Raw genomic sequence first — 19,659 nt, 5'->3', positions numbered from 1 at the left:
TCTGCCTGCTAGCCAATTACAGCCCCACAGACAGTACAGGCCTCTCACACATTGAGTTTCTTTTTTACAAGAATTGCCTTCTGCTAGCCTGTATTTCGGGAGCAATTATACCTGATTTTTACCCAAAGGCAGCCCAATTCTGATATTTTGCCCAATTATTGGTATTTTGACCAATCAGATCAGAATTAGGCTGCCTGTGTATACTAGGTGCTTTGAGGTTGCATTGTAAAGTACTGAATAACTAAACACAGGTCACGTATTTGACATGGTCTAATATGTTTTTATTAATATCTACAGACTATGAAGGGCAGCATAGCCCACCTATGCCTGTCTCTCGTCAAACTTTCAATGCAACACTCTGGTCCAGGGTGCGCAGATCTGATGCATGACACGCAGCTGATCTTTCAAAATAATAGTTTGGGAAACATTTATTTAACAAAACAAAACAATCAAGTCATGTTCATAAATTACGAAGGGATCGAGCACATAGAGGTATTACATTTGATCGCGCACTATCGGCTACTTTTGTCTCACTACAAAATGATCGCCCCAGACCTCTTTTCCCCAGACCTCTACTTTGTTGTCTTTTCCACAATGTGGGTTCACTTGATATTGGGTTAGCCTGCTAACACATTCAACGACGTTGCTTACATTTCCAAATGATACTGAATTTAAATTAACCAAAACCTTTCGGTTACCCAACATGTACCTGTTACCTTCCAATCTCTTTAATATCGTATACCATGTGAATGACAACGGTCGGTCACTTCCACCGTAAAACACCTCCCAATCCAATCCGGTGTCTTTTTTTGAAAACAATGCCCATATTTGGTGTGAGCAGGTGAACGCGAAGGCGGAGGATGAGACTCGGTTGTGGAGAAAAGGAGGTATATAGTCTCCTGCTGAAATGTGGATGCTACACTTCATTGAAGACATCATTCCCGGATTCTTGAAGAGAAAGCATCCTAACTGACAGGTAAGCAAACGCCACTATCCCGACGTTTGAGAAAGCCAATCTGAAATGTCGAGTTGTATCGCTAAATGTGTTCTAGCTATGGTTAAAATCACTTGATTTGAAATACAGCTTTGCTTGGATTTGTCTGTGAATACGTGTTTGAGCTGTTGGGATCGGAGCCATATATTGAGAGAATAAATGACTGATTGGAATTCTTTGCTTTGTTCCAAATGATTGTATTTCCACTGTTTTTACAAGGTCTGCTAGTAGACTAGTGCTCTTTTAAATCACTGGTCAAACATTTGAACTAATTATTACGAATTACAGCTGACTATGTCTACACTTATGAGGACTTCTAATTTGTCTCATTTATACTGTAGTAATTGGTGGTCTGTGTTGATGATATACCCTGACCCAGAAAATGGTATGGCTTTGTTCTTGATTTTTAGGCCTTGATTCATTAATCCTCTTTGTTTTTTTTTTACAGAATGGCTGAAGATGAAATTGCTGCACTGGTGGTTGACAATGGTTCAGGCATGTGCAAGGCTGGTTTTGCAGGGGATGATGCTCCCCGTGCTGTCTTCCCCTCCATTGTTGGAAGACCCAGACATCAGGTTGGAACCATACTGGGCTCTTGGATATCGGATTCACTTAATACAGGCTATACTTTTATACACAAACTATATGTGGACACTCCTTCAAATGAGTGGATTTGGCTGTTTCATCCACATGTTGTCAGAAGAAAGGCCTTACTGAAAAGCTCGGACTTTCAATGTGGCACTGTCCTAGAATGCCACCTTTCCAACAAGTCAGTTTGTCAAATTTCTGCCCTGCTAGAGCTGCCCTGGTCAACTAAGTGCTGTTATAGTGAAGTGGAAACATCTAGGAGCAACAATGGCTCAGCTGTGAAGTGGTAGGCCACAAGCTCACAGAACTCTTCCTTCTGGGGTGCTCTTGAGCCAAGAGGTCCACTAAATGGACAAATATTGGCCAGAAATGGCCTCATTAAAAAGAAAGGGACACCCCTCCCCAAACCCACTAACAAAAGCATAATGTATTGGTAGCCTTAAACTAAAGATTGTGATTTCATGAGTTAAGACATTGATTGTTCTACATAAACAGCGCATACAGGCAACTCAAGCCAACATTTGAAAACAACTTCTGTAGTGTAACTTGAGTTTATGCGTAGTGCAGGGACAAAGTGTAACGGTAATGTCTCCTTCCCCAGGGTGTGATGGTGGGCATGGGACAGAAGGACAGCTACGTGGGAGATGAGGCCCAGAGCAAGAGGGGCATCCTGACTCTGAAGTACCCCATCGAGCACGGCATTGTTACCAACTGGGACGACATGGAGAAGATCTGGCATCACACCTTCTACAATGAGCTGCGTGTGGCCCCTGAAGAGCATCCCGTCCTGCTCACAGAGGCCCCACTCAACCCCAAAGCCAACAGGGAGAAGATGACCCAGGTAAGTGGGGGCATTAGTGTTTTTTTACAAATGCATCACTGTGGCAGTAGTAAATAAACCCAGCCATTTTATTTACATGGACTCCTCATCCACAACAGAATGTAGAGCAGTTTCACATCAGGGTTACTCTGTTCACCTTGCCTGAGGGTAGGTATTGATTAGTGGTGGGCCTCACATTCTTAGCAGTATTTGTAGGTTATTAAAACACCCTTTTTATAAAGGGTCTCTCACAGTCCTAATTCCCACCTTCTATTCTTCCACCAGATCATGTTTGAGACCTTCAACAGCCCAGCCATGTATGTAGGTATCCAGGCCGTGCTTTCTTTGTACGCATCTGGTCGCACCACAGGAATCGTGATGGATTCCGGGGATGGCGTTAGCCACACGGTGCCCATCTACGAGGGCTACGCTCTTCCCCACGCCATCCTGCGTCTGGACCTGGCCGGACGTGACCTCACGGACTACCTGATGAAGATCCTGACTGAGCGTGGCTACAGCTTCACCACCACGGCCGAGAGGGAGATTGTGCGCGACATCAAGGAGAAGCTGGCCTACGTGGCGCTGGACTTTGAGCAGGAGATGAAGACCTCTGCCTCCAGTTCCTCTCTGGAGAAGAGCTACGAGCTGCCTGATGGACAGGTCATCACTATCGGCAACGAGCGCTTCCGGTGCCCTGAGACCATGTTCCAGCCGTCCTTCATTGGTGAGATGTTTTTCTATGTCTTTAAAGAGGATCTTCAGCTAAAAATGTCTTTGATAAAAGCCATTTGTTTATGGCTGGCGACTATAGTAATTCTAGTCCTGAAGATGCACCCTCTGTTATGTATTGATATGACTCTTCATAAGCACTAAACACCCAACTTTCTGGCTTTTTTAAAATGTGTTTTTTTATAAATCAGCGGACAAAGGTTCCTTTTGGCCACTGGAGTCGCTCTTCAATTCATGTACAAATGTTCTTGTCTAGACAATGTTACTCAGCTTAGTGACAGTCATTCACCACTATACAATCCTCTGGAGCTCTGAGGTTCTTGCCAGTTGCGTGTTCACTGACCTCATTAAAAGAGCCATACTTGTAGGCCTGTTAATTTCTGTTCCTAGGGTTGACATGTACATGCTTGCTTTTGTAGGAATGGAAAGCACTGGAGTGCATGAGACCACCTACAACTCTATCATGAAGTGTGATGTGGACATCAGGAAAGACCTGTATGCCAACACTGTTCTCTCAGGTGGAACCACTATGTTCCCTGGCATCGCTGATAGAATGCAGAAGGAGATCAGTGGCTTGGCACCTCCTACTATGAAGATTAAGGTGGGCATTCACGTGTTCTGTGACTTTTAGCCCATGGGCATTCAGTGTGGCATCTCTCGACTAGCCCTATTTTTATTTCTCTATCTTTTTTTGGCTTCCCAAATACTTTCATCAGAAATCTAATTTATGACTGTATTCTGCACTAAAACAACTTTAGATCTCCCTGTTTTACTAATGAATATGTTCAAATCTCTTGTTGCCAGATCATCGCCCCTCCAGAGCGTAAATACTCTGTGTGGATTGGCGGTTCCATCCTGGCCTCTCTCTCCACCTTCCAACAGATGTGGATTTCCAAGCAGGAATACGAGGAATCCGGCCCGTCTATCGTCCACCGCAAATGTTTCTAAAGCCTTGACTCTTAACCTCGGTGTTACTCCTTTCAGGGAGTCTGTTATTTCAGATGGCTCTCCTGTCCAGAAGCCAACACCTTGCCCCTGTCCCCTAAGCATTTGTGTGGCTCTAAAATGATCAGATGAGTATCAGTGACTTCCCCCTATCCTAACCGGTAGAGATAAAGCCATATTGTTTCAGTTCTACATGGTGTCCTGGGGGGAGTGACAGGGTGGTTTCTGGGTAGGCTCAGTGTTAGGGTTGTGACATTCTGCCTTGTGTTGTATTTGTTACTATTAGTCTTGTATGTAACATCTGCTACTGGGCCATTAGAATAAAAGTTCACTGTAATGTGATACTCTGTGTAGTCTATTTGCAACATTAAGTCTTGTAATGTGTTTGACACTTATTTTTTTAAATTTACTGATCATTTCAGGGAATGATGTGATTTGTAAACACACTTAATGTATTTGTCATTGGCTGGAACCCACTGCAGGTTAAATCAAATGGTTTTCTCATTGTTAAATTCTCTTGGTGAACCTCATGTTTATGGCTTCATCTCTCAGATCTTTGGGATGTGCTGACCAGATGACATTCTTTCATCTCAGTATAGATGAAGGCAAGGTGAAGCCACTTCTATAATGTACACTGAAAGCCCACTGTCTTTGACAGGAGTACATGCTAATGAACGGAAGTAGCTGTTCTAATCACATCAGTGATGCTGTGAACATAAGAGGACAGCTAATTTTATATCAGGGGTCTTGTCATGAAAAGCTTTGCAGGTGTGTGTTCTACACCTGATGACAGTATTTAAATCCCAGACTGAAGCAGGTGAGTTTACCAAAGAACTCACTAGACCCGATGGTGGTTTTGGCATAGGTCACGCTGGTCAACTGGGTGGGACTTCATACGGCAGGCACATTTCAATCGAACTCGAAGCCAGGTTCACTTTCAGTATCTAGACCTGGGGCACCAGATAGGATCATTAAATTGCACCCATCGAACAGCGCTAGGGTTAGTCCTGGAAGTAACTCCAGGCCTGCATCTGGAGATCCCTGATTTACATGCCATGTCCACTAAATCAAATGTATTTATATAGCCCTTCGTACATCAGCTGATATCTCAAAGTGCTGTACAGAAACACAGCCTAAAACCCCAAAAAGCAAGCAATGCAGGCGTAGAAGCACTAGATGGCAGTGCCGTCTTCACATTCTGTCACATGACCTACACTGGCAGGGGAGCAGGTGCTGCTTTCACATTCTGTCACATGACCTACACTGGTAGGGAGCAGGTGCTGCTTTCACATTCTGTCACATGACCTACACTGGTAGGGGAGCAGGTGCTGCTTTCACATTCTGTCACATGACCTGACACTGGTAGGGGAGCAGGTGCTGCTTTCACATTCTGTCACATGACCTACACTGGTAGGGGAGCAGGTGCTGCTTTCACATTCTGTCACATGACCTACACTGGTAGGGGAGCAGGTGCTGCTTTCACATTCTGTCACATGACCTACACTGGTAGGGGAGCAGGTGCTGCTTTCACATTCTGTCACATGACCTACACTGGTAGGGGAGCAGGTGCTGCTTTCACATTCTGTCACATGACCTACACTGGTAGGGGAGCAGGTGCTGCTTTCACATTCTGTCACATGACCTACACTGGTAGGGGAGCAGGTGCTGCTTTCACATTCTGTCACATGACCTACACTGGTAGGGAAGACAGTGTTTGAGGTCAACACTTAAGACACCATATCCCCTCAGCCCTCAAATGAAGTGGACACTTCTGATGTATCATGACGTCTGACGAGTATACACTTCCACATTAAGGGGCGACGGAGGAATGGTTTTTAAATGGACTGTCCTTGCCTGGAAATTCATCACTCATTCATCCTGCCACCGGTAGCTTGTGGATGCTTTATATGCGCTACAGTCAATTGAGTGCATGTCTACTATTAAATATATAATTATTAATATACGCCTACTGTATGATACCTAGCAAATTAATTAGCTAAATAATGTTATCTGGCCTAGCTGGAACTTCTGAAGGGACATTTTTATTTCTACAATTTCCTCAAAAACATATTGTAATGACCTGACTAGATCAATGAACCGTTGTCCAGACAGGGCTTGAGGGCAGACGGGGTTTCTCCAACTTTGACACCTTAGTGTTTGAGCATACATCCAAATGTCACATGACCTACAGGTATCAGAAGACAGTGCTGCTGTGCTGGTGTGAAGCAGTGAACTGTCACATGACCTCCAGTGGTAGTGAAGCAGTCCTGCTCACATTCCACCAGGTATGAGCAGTACTTCCAGGCATGACCTCTGGTAGTAGCAGTGATTGACAGTCACCCACCTACACCAGTAGTAAGAGCAGTACTGCTGTCACAGACCTCCAGTGCTTGTCACATGCAGTAAGAGCTCTGCTGTCACATGACCTAAACTGGTGTATGACATGTACTGTCACATGACTCCAGTGGTAGTGAAGACAGTGCTGCTGTCACATGACCAGACTCTTAGTGAGACAGTGTTTGTGACCTACATGTTCATTAGTAGCATCATTTCTAACTGACCATTTGTTTTTACACTTGTATGTTGACTCTATTGGCAGTTTGACATGGTAGACTTTTATTAGAGCACAATCGTGACTTGAATGATGGGGAGTTTCAGGGCATGACCTAATTGTTCACTGTATGAACTGAGGGCTGAGGGTCTTACGACAAACAGTTCCCAGGCTAATCATTTGGACCACCCTCCAAGATGGTGATGGGGATTCAGCAGAAGACTGTGTCTTTTCTGAGTTTGAACCTCCAGCAGTGTTCCCTCCATGTCACATGACCTACACTGGTAGTGAAGACAGTGCTGCTGTCACATGACCTACACTGGTAGTGAAGACAGTGCTGCTGTCACATGACCTACACTGGTAGTGAAGACAGTGCTGACTGAGCATGGGAGAACCTCAGTGGTTTAATCTAAACCCTCAGGGATCTTAGTCTATAATATGTTGTTTTGTTGGCTGCATGTACCTAGAACTGATACTGTATAGCCCTCATATTCATATCTGGACTGGAAGACAGTTCCACTGCTTTATTTTTCATTGTTCCCCTCTAATCAGGTATTGATTTAGACCTGGGATACCAGGTGGGTGCCATTAATGATTAGGTAGAACAGAACCAGCAGTAGTTCAGACCTCCAGTGTATGAGCAGTACTCCAGACCTCCAGTGTATGAGCTGTACTCCAGACCTCCAGTGTATGAGCTGTACTCCAGACCTCCAGTGTATGAGCAGTACTCCAGACCTCCAGATCTCCAGTGTATGAGCAGTACTCCAGACCTCCAGATCTCCAGTGTATGAGCAGTACTCCAGACCTCCAGTGTATGAGCAGTACTCCAGAACTCCAGACCTCCAGTGTATGAGCAGTACTCCAGACCTCCAGATCTCCAGTGTATGAGCAGTACTCCAGACCTCCAGATCTCCAGTGTATGAGCAGTACTCCAGAGTATGCCCCTGATGTATAGAAGCATAGGTTAAATCGGGTGTCAAACTCATTCCACGGAGGGTCGAGTGTCTGTGGGTTTTTGTTTTTTCCAATAAGACCTAGACAACCAGGTGAGGGGAGTTCCTTACTAATTAGTGACAGTTTCACACCCAACTGGCTGTTTATTGTTTTCCATCCTTTTGAGGAAAATTCATGAGGCTTTGGCCCCTTGTGGGGTATGAGATCGTTGAGACAATTTGGTGAGTTCATTGATCAATAACAACATTTTCTCTGAAAAGGAGGTAAAGGATGAGTGAATTATCTATTGGATTTTACATTTGCATAACAGCTCCAATTATGCTCTGATGTCATTGAATATTTAATTTAAACGTATTTATTCCCCAAACAATGATATAATCATCCATAAATATCACCCGTGAATTAATAAAACAAAGCAATGGACAAATGGCATATCTGCTCTCAAAGGCATTACTCCTCCTGGATCTATGTAGGAATATTCTTGATGACCAGTACCTCATTCATAGTTCCATGTACACTATACCTGCTGTCTAAAATGCTTTTATGTTAGTAGGAGGAGATATGTTAGTAGGATGAGATATGTTAGTAGGAGATATGTTAGGAGATATGTTAGTAGGAGATACAGTGGGGCAAAAAAAGTATTTAGTCAGCCACCAATTGTGCAAGTTCTCCCACTTCCAGAAAAATGCAGAAAATCGCATTGTAGGATTTTTCATGAATTTATTTGCAAATTATGGTGGAAAATAAGTATTTGGTCAATAAAAAAAAGTTTATCTCAATACTTTGTTATATACCCTTTGTTGGCAATGACCGAGGTCAAACATTTTCTGTAAGTCTTCACAAGGTTTTCACACACTGTTGCTAGTATTTTTTCCCATTCCTACATGCATATCTCCTCTAGAGCAGTGATGTTTTGGGGCTGTTGCTGGGCAAACTCCCTCCAAAGATTTTCTATGGGGTTGAGATCTGGAGACTGGCTCGGCCACTCCAGGACCTTGAAATGCTTCTTACGAAGCCACTCCTTCGTTGCCCGGGCGGTGTGTTTGGGATCATTGTCATGCTGAAAGACCCAGCCACGTTTCATCTTCAATGCCCTTGCTGGTGGTAGGCTTTGTTACTTTGTTCCCAGCTCTCTGCAGGTATTTCACTAGGTCCCCCCGTGTGGTTCTGGGATTTTTGCTCACCATTCTTGTGATCATTTTGACCCCACAGGGTGAGATCTTGCGTGGAGCCCCAGATCGAGGGAGATTATCAGTGGTCTTGTATGTCTTCCATTTCCTAATAATTGCTCCCACAGTTGATTTCTTCAAACCAAGCTGCTTGCCTATTGCAGATTCAGTCTTCCCAGCCTGGTGCAGGTCTACAATTTTGTTTCTGTTGTCCTTTGACAGTTCTTTGGTCTTGGCCATAGTGGAGTTTGGAGTGTGACTGTTTGAGGTTGTGGACAGGTGTCTTTTATACTGATAACATGTTCAAACAGGTGCCATTAATACAGGTAACGAGTGGAGGACAGAGGAGCCTCTTAAAGAAGAAGTTACAGGACTGTGAGAGCCAGACATCTTGCTTGTTTGTAGGTGACAAAATACTTATTTTCCACCATCATTTGCAAATAAATTCATTAAAAGTCCTACAATGTGATTTTCTGTTTTTTTTCCCCTCATTTTGTCTGTCATAGTTGAAGTGTACCTATGATGAAAATTACAGGCCTCTCATCTTTTTAAGAGGGAGAACTTGCACATTTGGTGGCTGACGAAATACTTTTTTGCCCCACTGTATGTTAGTAGGAGATATGTTAGTAGGATATATGTTAGTAGGAGATATGTTAGTAGGAGATATGTTAGTAGGAGATATGTTAGTCGGAGATATGTATATATATAATATGACATTCGTAAAGTCTTTATTGTTTTGAAACTTCTGTATGTGTAATGTTTACTGTTAATTTTTATTGTTTATTTCACTTTATATATTCACTTCATATATTATCTACCTCACTTGCTTTGGCAATGTTAACACATGTTTCCCATGTCAATAAAGCCCTTGAATTGATGTTAGAAGGAGATATGTTAGTAGGAGGAGATATGTTAGTAGGAGATATGTTAGTAGGAGGAGATATGTTAGTAGGAGATATGTTAGTAGGAGGAGATATGTTAGTAGGAGATATGTATCTTTAAAATTACTTATTTAAAGCGCCCAGCACGTCATCCTCGTTAACAGTTTAAAAAATGTCAGAGAGTGAGATAGGGAAGCGACAGCAGAGAAGTCCTGTAAGGCAATACAAACCAGACTAGATGCCAAAACCGTGACGGGATGGATGGAGGATGGAGAAATTGTACAATGATTGCTCTGCAAGTAGACCCACAAAGCGCCAGCTCTCAAACACCATATGTGGAGCAACAGATTGTTGGATGTCTATGAACATGCTGTAATACATCACTGCAGAAACACATCACATTGATGAGCTCTTGGGAAATGAAGTCCCATGTAGGGACTGAACACAAAACATGGAGGAGAGGCACACAGCAGAAAACCGAAAACGGCATTAACTACCATTGTTGCTGAGTGGGTGGGGGACAGCGGTAAGATGAGCACTGTGTGGTAGGGTTTCCACTAGATAGCACAGCCACAAAGTAAAAATGGTCTCATTGTCTGTAAAAAAAAAAAAAAAGGGCTAGAAATGGGCGGGGTTTATGACTTTGTGGCTGTGGTAACTACAGTGACGATCGTCTGGTAGGGCGCCAGGTCTGTTGGAGATTGAACTGCATTGCCCCTTAGTGGTCATACACAGGAAAATATCTGCATTTTCGAAAAGGGAGTTAAAATGGGTAACCTCAATTATTGCATGGATATGACACAGATATATAGATCAATTTTTTTCTGAAGACAGACTGACTATAACTGTGAAAGTGTCTCCAGCAAGACCAGTAGAGTGCATACACAGACATTAATCCTCTTTACTACTAAACAGCTTCTTCTGTCACTAAAACTTTCCATTTATGTGACAAATAACCCCTTGGATAAAGAGTTTCCTATTCTTCCCCTTAGGTTAAAGGTTATATGTTAATTGTACCAGAATAAATATCTCCTGTTTCTACTACACAGCTCCTGTGGGCTATGTAGACCTATGTTTTATATGTTCTAATTAAGCAATAAGGCCTGAGGTGGTGTGTTATATGGCCAGTATACTGTACAACGGCTAACAATGCAGAGTGCCTGGACACAGCCCTTAGCCGTGGTATATTGGCCAAACAGTATATCACAAACCTCTGAGGTGCCTTACTGCTATTATAACTATACCAACGTAATTAGAGGAGTAAAAATACATGTTTTGTCATACCCGTGGTATACGGTCTGATATACCATGGCTGTCAGCCAATCAGCATTCAGGTCTCGAACCACCCAGTTTATAATTAATATAAGGAAATGGTTTCAGATACCAGTAATCCATCTATTTGCTCATTAGCAATGAACCATAAAGCATTCTTTCGTCAGAATATAGCATGAAATATGCTTTGTGGACTCAACCAGACAGAGGTTGCTCTCCTGTTTTGTGATGAAACAAAGGTGTTGTTGAATTTATTCAGCGACTGTGTCTTCTTATTGTCTCGACCTTAGACCTATTTATCACGGTCGCAAGGCATATGAGCTAACATGTTATAGAGCAAACAACGCAATTATCACAACACATAGGTTTGGCTTCCCCAGTGATTCTACCCACACACCACTACTGCCTGTTAGCCAATTACAGCCCCACAGACAGTACAGGCCTCTCACACATTGAGTTTTTTTTTTTTTTTTACAAGAATTGCCTTCTGCTCGCCTGTATTTCGGGAGCAATTATACCTGATTTTTACCCAAAGGCAGCCCAATTCTGATATTTTGCCCAATTATTGGTATTTTGACCAATCAGATCAGAATTAGGCTGCCTGTGTATACTAGGTGCTTTGAGGTTGCATTGTAAAGTACTGAATAACTAAACACAGGTCACGTATTTGACATGGTCTAATATGTATTTGATTAATGTCTACAGACTATGAAGGGCAGCATAGCCCACCTATGCCTGTCTCTCGTCAAACTTTCAATGCAACACTCTGGTCCAGGGTGCGCAGATCTGATGCATGACACGCAGCTGATCTTTCAAAATAATAGTTTGGGAAACATTTATTTAACAAAACAAAACAATCAAGCCATGTTCATAAATTACGAAGGGATCTGTAAAGAATTGCTATTTCTTATGCAAGTGACCAGCCTACTGCTATTACATTGCTATAACTGAGACAACGTATTTTCACAGTGAAACATGTTAGGTCCCATACAGGATAGCTTCCACACCCACACACACACATACACACACTAACTGCCGAGGACACACAGATAAGACATACACCCACACATTGGGAGGAAGAGACACAGCCTTGACTTGCAGACACAAGCACACACACACAATCTCCTTCCTAGCCGAACATTGTGTGACTGAGAACAGCCCGATAGACCCGGAGGAACGACGGACGGCTCAACAGGACCAATTCCAAGAAGACAACACCTCAACTGTGGCCAACCAAAAGACCGTGACTTCCAGACTCAACCTACTTTCTGTACTGTACATAACGGAGCTTGCAATCTGTTATCGGGGCTTCTTTCTGCTGGTTCCTTGATGAGCCAAATGAATGAGCCCGTATACGTTGTACCAGATATCTTTACTCTGAATAAACTGTCGCTTGTCATTGAATTGACCACCTTGTCCGAATCGATCCTTGACCGACTCGCCCTATCTACATATCCCATTATCAACAGATCGAGCACATAGAGGTATTACATTTGATCGCGCACTATCGGCTACTTTTGTCTCACTACAAAATGATCGCCCCAGACCTCTTTTCCCCAGACCTCTACTTTGTTGTCTTTTCCACAATGTGGGTTCACTTGATATTGGGTTAGCCTGCTAACACATTCAACGACGTTGCTTACATTTCCAAATTATACTGACTTTAAATGACCCAAAACCTTTCGGCTAACTCAACATGTACCTGTTACCTTCCAATCTCTTTATTGTCGTCTACCATGTGAATGACAACGGTCGGTCACTTCCACCGTAAAACACCTCCCAATCCAATCCGGTGTCTTTTTTTGAAAACAATGCCCATATTTGGTGTGAGCAGGTGAACGCGAAGGCGGAGGATGAGACTCGGTTGTGGAGAAAAGGAGGTATATAGTCTCCTGCTGAAATGTGGATGCTACACTTCATTGAAGACATCATTCCCGGATTCTTGAAGAGAAAGCATCCTAACTGACAGGTAAGCAAACGCCACTATCCCGACGTTTGAGAAAGCCAATCTGAAATGTCGAGTTGTATCGCTAAATGTGTTCTAGCTATGGTTAAAATCACTTGATTTGAAATACAGCTTTGCTTGGATTTGTCTGTGAATACGTGTTTGAGCTGTTGGGATCGGAGCCATATATTGAGAGAATAAATGACTGATTGGAATTCTTTGCTTTGTTCCAAATGACTTTTGTTCAATTCCACTGTTTTTACAAGGTCTGCTAGTAGACTAGTTCCTTTAAATCACTGGTCAAACATTTGAACTAATTGTTACGGATTACAGCTGACTATGTCTACTACTTACTAATGAGGACCTCTAATTTGTCTCATTTATACTGTAGTAATTGGTCTGTGTTGATGATATACCCTGACCCAGAAAATGGTATGGCTTTGTTCTTGCTTTTTAGGCCTTGATTCATTAATCCTCTTTGTTTTTTTACAGAATGGCTGAAGATGAAATTGCTGCACTGGTGGTTGACAATGGTTCAGGCATGTGCAAGGCTGGTTTTGCAGGGGATGATGCTCCCGTGCTGTCTTCCCCTCCATTGTTGGACAGACCTCTTGGATATCAGACATCAGGTTGGAACCATGGATTTGGCTGGGCTCTTGGATATCGGATTCACCACCTTTCCAACAAGTCAGTACAGGCTATACTTTTATACACAAACTATCCTGTGGACAAAGGCTCACAGAATGGGACTCCTTCAAATGAGTGGATTTGGCTGTTTCATCCACATGTTGTCAGAAGAAGGGCCTTAAGATCATTTCCCATGAAAAGCTTTGACTGGATCAATGTGGCACTGACCTAGAATGCCACCTTTCCATTTGCTCAACATCAGTGCCTGACTTCACTAATGTTCTTGTGGCTGAATGGAAGCAATTCCCACAGCATTGTTCAAACATCTAGTGGAAAGCCTTCTCAGAAGAGTGGAGGCTATTATAGCAGCAAAGGAGGGGACCAACTCCATATTAATACCCATGATTTTGGAATTTAGATGTTTGAGAATGTGTCTACTTACAGTAGAACATTTTGACTTTGGGATATCTCTATATTTGACTTTGAGCCAAGAGGTAGAGTTTGAAGAGGCCTATATGGACACTAACAAAAGCATAATGTATTGTTAGCCTGATTGTGATTTCATGAGTTAAGACATTGATTGTTCTTAAACAGTGCATACAGGCAACTCAAGCCAACATTTGAAAACAACTTCTGTAGTGTAACTTGAGTTTATGCGTAGTGCAGGGACAAAGTGTAACGGTAATGTCTCCTTCCCCAGGGTGTGATGGTGGGCATGGGACAGAAGGACAGCTACGTGGGAGATGAGGCCCAGAGCAAGAGGGGCATCCTGACTCTGAAGTACCCCATCGAGCACGGCATTGTTACCAACTGGGACGACATGGAGAAGATCTGGCATCACACCTTCTACAATGAGCTGCGTGTGGCCCCTGAAGAGCATCCCGTCCTGCTCACAGAGGCCCCACTCAACCCCAAAGCCAACAGGGAGAAGATGACCCAGGTAAGTGGGGGCATTAGTGTTTTTTACATACAAATAAACCCAGCCATTTTATTTACATGGACTCCTCATCCACTAGCAGAATGTAGAGCAGTTTCACATCAGGGTTACTCTGTTCACCTTGCCTGAGGGTAGTGGTGGGCCTCACATTCTTAGCAGTATTTGTAGGTTATTAAAACACCCTTTTTATAAAGGGTCTCTCACAGTCCTAATTCCCACCTTCTATTCTTCCACCAGATCATGTTTGAGACCTTCAACAGCCCAGCCATGTATGTAGGTATCCAGGCCGTGCTTTCTTTGTACGCATCTGGTCGCACCACAGGAATCGTGATGGATTCCGGGGATGGCGTTAGCCACACGGTGCCCATCTACGAGGGCTACGCTCTTCCCCACGCCATCCTGCGTCTGGACCTGGCCGGACGTGACCTCACGGACTACCTGATGAAGATCCTGACTGAGCGTGGCTACAGCTTCACCACCACGGCCGAGAGGGAGATTGTGCGCGACATCAAGGAGAAGCTGGCCTACGTGGCGCTGGACTTTGAGCAGGAGATGAATACCTCTGCCTCCAGTTCCTCTCTGGAGAAGAGCTACGAGCTGCCTGATGGACAGGTCATCACTATCGGCAACGAGCGCTTCCGGTGCCCTGAGACCATGTTCCAGCCGTCCTTCATTGGTGAGATGTTTTTCTGTGTCTTTAAAGAGGAACTTCAGCTAAAAATGTCTTTGTTAAAAGCCATTTGTCTATGGCTGGCGACTATAGTAATTCTAGTCCTGAAATCCTAATTTCTATCCACTACTAAAATGGAGGCTCTGAAAATGATGTTTCCTTTTGATATGACTATTCATAAGCACTAAACGCCCAACTTTCTGGCTTTTTTAAAATGTATTTTTTTATAAATCAGCGGACAAAGGTTCCTTTTGGCCACTGGAGTCGCTCTTCAATTCATGTACAAATGTTCTTGTCCAGACAATGTTACTCTGCTTAGTGACAGTCATTCACCACTATACAATCCTCTGGAGCTCTGAGGTTCTTGCCAGTTGTGTGTTCACTGACCTCATTAAAAGAGCCATACTTGTAGGCCTGTTAATTTCTGTTCCTAGGGTTGACATGTACATGCTTGCTTTTGTAGGAATGGAAAGCACTGGAGTGCACGAGACCACCTACAACTCTATCATGAAGTGTGATGTGGACATCAGGAAAGACCTGTATGCCAACACTGTTCTCTCAGGTGGAACCACCATGTTCCCTGGCATCGCTGATAGAATGCAGAAGGAGATCAGTGGCTTGGCACCTCCTACTATGAAGATTAAGGTGGGCATTCACATGTTATTCTGTGACTTAGCCCATGGTCATTCAGTGTGGCATCTCTCAACGAGCCATATTTATTTTTTCTCATGTGATCTTTTTGGCTTCCCAAATACTTTCATCAGAAATCTAATTTATGACTGTATTCTGCACTAAAACCAATTTAGATCTCCCTGTTTTACTAATGAATACGTTCATATCTCTTGTTGCCAGATCATCGCCCCTCCAGAGCGTAAATACTCTGTGTGGATTGGCGGTTCCATCCTGGCCTCTCTCTCCACCTTCCAACAGATGTGGATTTCCAAGCAGGAATACGAGGAATCCGGCCCGTCTATCGTCCACCGCAAATGTTTCTAAAACCTTGACTCTTAACCTCGGTGTTACTCCTTTCAGGGAGTCTGTTATTTCAGATGGCTCTCCTGTCCAGAAGCCAACACCTTGCCCCTATCCCCTAATTTCTGTGGCTCTAAAATGATCAGATGAGTAGCAGTGACTTCCCCCTATCCTAACCGGTAGAGATAAAGCCATATTGTTTCAGTTCTACATGGTGTCCTGGGGGGAGTGACAGGGTGGTTTCTGGGTAGGCTCAGTGTTAGGGTTGTGACATTCTGCCTTGTGTTGTATTTGTTACTATTAGTCTTGTATGTAGCATCTGCTACTGGGCCATTAAATAAAGGTTCACTGTAATGTGATACTCTGTGTAGTCTATTTTCAACATTAAGTCTTGTAATGTGTTTGACACTACTTTTTTAAATTTACTGATCATTTCAGGGAATGATGTGATTTGTAAACACACTTAATGTATTTGTCATTGGCTGGAACCCACTGCAGGTTAAATCAAATGGTTTTCTCATTGTTAAATTCTCTTGGTGAACCTCACGTTTATGACTTCATCTCTCAGATCTTTGTGATGTGCTGACCAGATGACATTCTTTCATCTCAGTATAGATGAAGGCAAGGTGAAGCCACTTCTATAATGTACACTGAAAGCCCACTGTCTTTGACAGGAGTACATGCTAATGAACGGAAGTAGCTGTTCTAATCACATCAGTGATGATGTGAACATAAGAGGACAGCTAATTTTATATCAGGGGGGTCTCGTCATGAAAGGCTTTGCATGTGTGTGTTCTACACCAGTGCTAAAACACCTGATGACAGTTTAAATCCCAGACTGAAGCAGGTGAGTTTACCAAAGAGCTGTCTAGACCCGACACCTGTTTTGGCATCGGTCACTCTGGTCAACTGGGTGGGACTTCATACGGCAGGCACATTTCACTCAGCCAGGTTCACTGATTATACTCAGTATTTATCTAGACCTGGGGCACCAGATGGGTGTAATTTAATGATCCTATCGAACAGTGCTAGGGGTTAGTCCTGGAAGTAACGCCTGCAGTTGGAGATCCTTGATTTACATGATGTCCACTAGATGGCAGTGCCTTCACATGACCTACACTGGTAGTGAAGACTGACTGAGCATGGGAGAACCTCAGTTTAATCTAAACCCTCAGGGATCTTAGTCTATATGTTGTTTTGTTGGCTGCATGTACCTAGACCTGATACTGTATAGCCCTCATATTCATATCTGGACTGGAAGACAGTTCCACTGCTTTATTTTTCATTGTTCCCCTCTAATCAGGTATTGATTTAGACCTGGGATACCAGGTGGGTGCCATTAATGATTAGGTAGAACAGAACCAGCAGTAGTTCAGACCTCATGTGTATGAGCTGAACTCCAGACCTCCAGTGTATGAGCAGTACTCCAGATCTCCAGTGTATTTCTCCTTCTCCCAAATCCAGTCAGCTGATTTTTCTGAAGAGCTGCAAAATCTGGACCTACAAATCAGCCGGGCTAGACAATCTGGACCCTTTCTAAAATTATCTGCCGAAATTGTTGCCACCCCTATTACTAGCCTGTTCAACCTCTTTCGTGTCGTCTGAGAGTCCCAAAGATTGGAAAGCAGCTGCGGTCATCCCCCTCTTCAAAGGGGGGGACACTCTTGACCCAAACTGCTACAGACATATCTATCCTACACTGCCTTTCTAAGATCTTCGAAAGCCAAGTCGACAAACAGATTACCGACCATTTCGAATCTCACCATACCCTCTCTGATATGCAATCTGGTTTCAAAGCTGGTCATGGGTTCACCTCAGCCATGCTCTAGGTCCTAAACGATCTCTTAACTGCCATCGATAAGAAACATTACTGTGCAGCCGTATTCAATGATCTGGCCAAGGCTTTCGACTCTGTCAATCACCACATCCTCATTGGCAGACTCGACAGCCTTAGTTTCTCAAATGACTGCCTCGCCTGGTTCACCAACTACTTCTCTGATAGAGTTCAGTGTGTCAAATCGGAGGGTCTGCTGTCCGGACCTCTGGCAGTCTCTATGGGGGTGCCACAGGGTTCAATTCTTGGACCGACTCTCTTCTCTGTATATATCAATGATGTCGCTCTTGCTGCTGGTGAGTCTCTGATCCACCTCTACGCAGATGACACCATTCTGTATACTTTGGCCCTTCTTTGGACACTGTGTTAACAACCCTCCAAGCAAACTTCAATGCCATACAACTCTCCTTCCGTGGCCTCCAACTGCTTTTAAATACAAGTAAAACTAAATGCATGCTCTTCAACCGACCGCTGCCTGCACCTGCCCGCCTGTCCAACATCACTACTCTGGACGGCTCTGACTTAGAATACGTGGACAACTACAAATACCTAGGTGTCTGGTTAGACTGTAAACTCTCCTTCCAGACCCACATCAAACATCTCCAATCCAAAGTTAAATCTAGAATTGGCTTCCTATTTCGCAACAAAGCATCCTTCACTCATGCTGCCAAACATACCCTTGTAACTCCACAAATTGGATGCAGTCTATCACAGTGCCATCCGTTTGTCACCAAAGCCCCATATACAGTGGGGCAAAAAAGTATTTAGTCAGCCACCAATTGTGCAAGTTCTCCCACTTAAAAAGATGAGAGAGGCCTGTAATTTTCATCATAGGTACACATCAACTATGACAGACAAAATTAGAAAACAAATCCAGAAAATCACATTGTAGGATTTTTTATTTAATTATTTGCAAATGATGGTGGAAAATAAGTATTTGGTCACCTACAAACAAGCAAGATTTATGGCTCTCACAGACCTGTAACTTCTTTAAGAGGCTCCTCTGTCCTCCACTCGTTACCTGTATTAATGGCACCTGTTTGAACTTGTTATCAGTATAAAAGACACCTGTCCACAACCTCAAACAGTCACACTACAAACTCCACCATGTCCAAGACCAAAGAGCTGTCAAAGGACACCAGAAACAAAATTGTAGACCTGCACCAGAAAGGGAAGACTGAATCTGCAATAGGTAAGGAGCTTGGTTTGAAGAAATCAACTGTGGGAGCAATTGTTAGGAAATGGAAGACATACAAGACCACTGATAATCTCCCTTGATCTGGGGCTCCACGCAAGATCTCACCCTGTGGGGTCAAAATGATCACAAGAACGGTGAGCAAAAATCCCAGAACCACACGGGGGGACCTAGTGAATGACCTGCAGAGAGCTGGGACCAAAGTAACAAAGCCTACCATCAGTAACACACTATGCCGCCAGGGACTCAAATCCTGCAGTGCCAGACGTGTCCCCCTGCTTAAGCCAGTACATGTCCAGGCCCGTCTGAAGTTTGCTAGAGAGCATTTGGATGATCCAGAAGAAGATTGGGAGAATATCATATGGTCAGATGAAACCAAAATATAACTTTTTGGTAAAAACTCAACTCGTTGTGTTTGGAGGAAAAAGAATGCTGAGTTGCATCCAAAGAACACCATACCTACTGTAAGGGTTTTCCTCCTCTTTGTCTGAAGAGGAGGTGTAGCAAGGATCGGACCAAGATGCGGCGTGGTAAGTGTTTATGGTTTTTAATATGAAAAACTCAACATGAACACAT

The 19,659-nt window shown here is 43.5% G+C and overlaps 1 protein-coding gene across 3 annotated transcripts; it reads left to right on the top strand.

Moving 5' to 3' along the window:
- Positions 1 to 822: 822 nt before the first annotated feature.
- On the top strand, positions 823 to 16,595 carry LOC127920349 (actin, non-muscle 6.2). 3 transcript variants are annotated; one of them, XR_008106048.1, is made up of 7 exons: positions 823 to 976; positions 1,443 to 1,569; positions 2,184 to 2,423; positions 2,688 to 3,126; positions 3,551 to 3,732; positions 3,936 to 4,402; positions 16,398 to 16,595. XR_008106048.1 is itself a non-coding variant. In XM_052504420.1 (6 exons), exons 2-6 carry the CDS (start codon positions 1,444 to 1,446, stop codon positions 16,076 to 16,078), a joined length of 1,131 nt encoding a protein of 376 aa, XP_052360380.1. In that variant the 5' UTR covers positions 823 to 976; position 1,443; the 3' UTR covers positions 16,079 to 16,413. The 3 variants fall into 3 exon arrangements, 2 of the variants coding, with proteins under 2 accessions (XP_052360380.1, XP_052360379.1); XM_052504420.1 differs by lacking the exons at positions 2,184 to 2,423; positions 2,688 to 3,126; positions 3,551 to 3,732; positions 3,936 to 4,402 and adding exons at positions 14,176 to 14,415; positions 14,650 to 15,088; positions 15,546 to 15,727 and having other exon boundaries at positions 15,935 to 16,413; XM_052504419.1 differs by lacking the exon at positions 16,398 to 16,595 and having other exon boundaries at positions 3,936 to 4,418.
- Positions 16,596 to 19,659: the final 3,064 nt, after the last annotated feature.

The sequence above is a fragment of the Oncorhynchus keta genome, unplaced genomic scaffold (genome assembly GCF_023373465.1).
Source record: "Oncorhynchus keta strain PuntledgeMale-10-30-2019 unplaced genomic scaffold, Oket_V2 Un_contig_19108_pilon_pilon, whole genome shotgun sequence".
NCBI classification, from domain to species: Eukaryota; Metazoa; Chordata; class Actinopteri; order Salmoniformes; family Salmonidae; genus Oncorhynchus; species Oncorhynchus keta.
Note: the sequence above shows the minus strand (reverse complement) of the source record. Positions and strands in the feature narration are given on the sequence as shown.

Excerpts from the sequence above, each read along its gene's own strand:
- LOC127920349 (XM_052504420.1), top strand. The coding sequence starts at position 1,444 with ATGGCTGAAGATGAAATTGCTGCACTGGTGGTTGACAATGGTTCAGGC. Across the intron at positions 15,089-15,545 it reads GTTCCAGCCGTCCTTCATTG|GAATGGAAAGCACTGGAGTG; the intron begins GTGAGATGTTTT and ends TTGCTTTTGTAG. Across the intron at positions 15,728-15,934 it reads CTCCTACTATGAAGATTAAG|ATCATCGCCCCTCCAGAGCG; the intron begins GTGGGCATTCAC and ends TCTTGTTGCCAG.